Source organism: Octodon degus, unplaced genomic scaffold (assembly GCF_000260255.1).
Source record: "Octodon degus isolate 3935 unplaced genomic scaffold, OctDeg1.0 scaffold00429, whole genome shotgun sequence".
Taxonomy (NCBI): domain Eukaryota; kingdom Metazoa; phylum Chordata; class Mammalia; order Rodentia; family Octodontidae; genus Octodon; species Octodon degus.
The window spans coordinates 118,862-120,612 of record NW_004525005.1 but is presented as its reverse complement, the minus strand read 5'-3'; the positions used below and the strand labels follow the sequence as shown (position 1 = coordinate 120,612).

Genomic DNA, 1,751 nt, shown 5'->3' with positions numbered 1-1,751 from the left:
GAATAGAATGATTTGTTCTAATGGTGTTTGTAAGTAGGATCACAAGTCTGCATCTTGTACAGCAATTAACCACTAAGAAGAATATATGCAGTGTGTTAATTGTTGAAACTGTACTTCAGATTTGATTTGAAACTGTCTCATTGCTATGTGTTTATCAATAAAATTTTCAAATATAAAAAAAAAAAGCACTTCAAATGCTGCGCAGGTGAGCAGGGCCAGACAACGTCTTACTCTGCACCTGAGCCTTCTTCCACCCCAGGATGCCAGCTGCTGGCAGCAGACCTGGGACCAATGGAGTTCCCACGTCCTGGCCCCTCAGTCTTCCTGCATACCTAATCTCTTTACGTGTTTTGGCAACAAATGAAAGAAAACAGTCTAAGAAAAACTAATTTTAAAGTTCCTTAACTAAACAAAATTTTAGTATATTCTTTGGATGCTCTGATTCATAAAGTCAATATTTTGTCAAAAAACTCCTCTTCCTGTACATTTGGTTAAGGACGATTATGCTTCTCCTAGGCACAGCTTTACCACGTGTTTAGAGCGCGCTCCGAAGCCCGCTGTCCCCCGGCAGGGAGCGACCTCCGCAGATCTCAGCTTCAACCTCGGGCCTCCCGCTATGCGGATCTCAGTGTCCACCCTGAAGTCCGTGAGTCCCGCACCCTCCCGCCCAGGGCTCATCACACCTCTCACCTCCGTGAGGCTGCTAATGTGGAGTTTCCGGAGGGGAAGGGCAATGCCGCGTGCTACCTGAGAGCTACGTCCGGGTAAGGGCCGGCCTGCTCAGGGTCTGCCACTGACCTTTCTCCCTCCCGTATCCCCTGGCGGGGGCTGAACCCTGTAATCTCCCAAAAGACTCGCTGTTCCTCCTGCCCTCCTGAGGTCATGTGGCACCTGCCTGGTGTCCACAGCAGCTCCACCAGGTGGCTCCTGGCCACTGCTGCTCACGTAGACAAGCACAGCATTCCCACAGGAGCAGCAGAGCCTGAGGTTCAGGTCAACGTGACGTCATGGCAAACAAATTAATTATGAGAAGGGAGATTTTGTGAAAATTGGGTGTCATATGATACTCCATAATCCATGCAATAAAACAGAATTTATTTTTCTAGACAAATAAAAAGCATAAATAAGAAACGCCCTGTCACTCAACTGATGTTGTGTATCAGCCAGTTCTGGGCAAGAAGCACTCGGAACGCTGGGCCGGACACTGAGCTGAGCCCTGGTGGCAGCAGTGCAGGACGCTTGGTCCCCATTGTCCTGAGCAGAGCTCCATGCTGTGTGCTCACGAGGGACGCATGCTTGTGGGTCTGGGCAGCACTTGGGACCTCAAGTGTGAGGACACTCAGGCCCTTCAGAGGAAGCAGTGAGAGTCCGGAAAAAATAAAAATCCCTGCTAAGATGCAAGAATCTGTAAAAGAAAGAACTCTTCCTCCTTGCGGTTCTTCTGTCAATTTTAAATAAACAAGAATGTGTAAGATCACTGTTTACTTATACATAACTGTGGTCCTACGAACCTTCCACAACTGAGCCAAGTTACACTGCCCCCCTTACCTCGGGCTCTCCTGGATCTCAGGAGAAGGACAGCAGTGGTCACCAAGGCGACGGCCAGCAGCACCAGCAGCACAGCCAGCGCCACCGTCCAGGCGCTGACCCGCGGGAACAGGGCCTCTGGAAAACAGGGAGCAGCGCTGAGACCCCGCTGGGCCCGCCCGCTTGGCTGCTGGGCTCCAGTCCTCCCATCGGTTCTCCAGGGG

At 50.7% G+C, this 1,751-nt stretch overlaps 1 protein-coding gene across 1 annotated transcript in view; it reads right to left on the bottom strand.

The window, feature by feature from the left end:
- Positions 1-190: 190 nt before the first annotated feature.
- Positions 191-1,751, bottom strand: part of LOC101575049 (butyrophilin-like protein 2) — a 103,808-nt gene continuing 102,247 nt past the window's right edge. The window contains exons 7-8 of the mRNA XM_023708658.1: positions 1,549-1,665; positions 191-282 (exon numbers count right to left, since the gene is read on the bottom strand). Coding sequence (XP_023564426.1) covers positions 191-282; positions 1,549-1,665 — 209 coding nt within the window. The remainder of the gene's footprint in view (positions 283-1,548; positions 1,666-1,751) is intronic.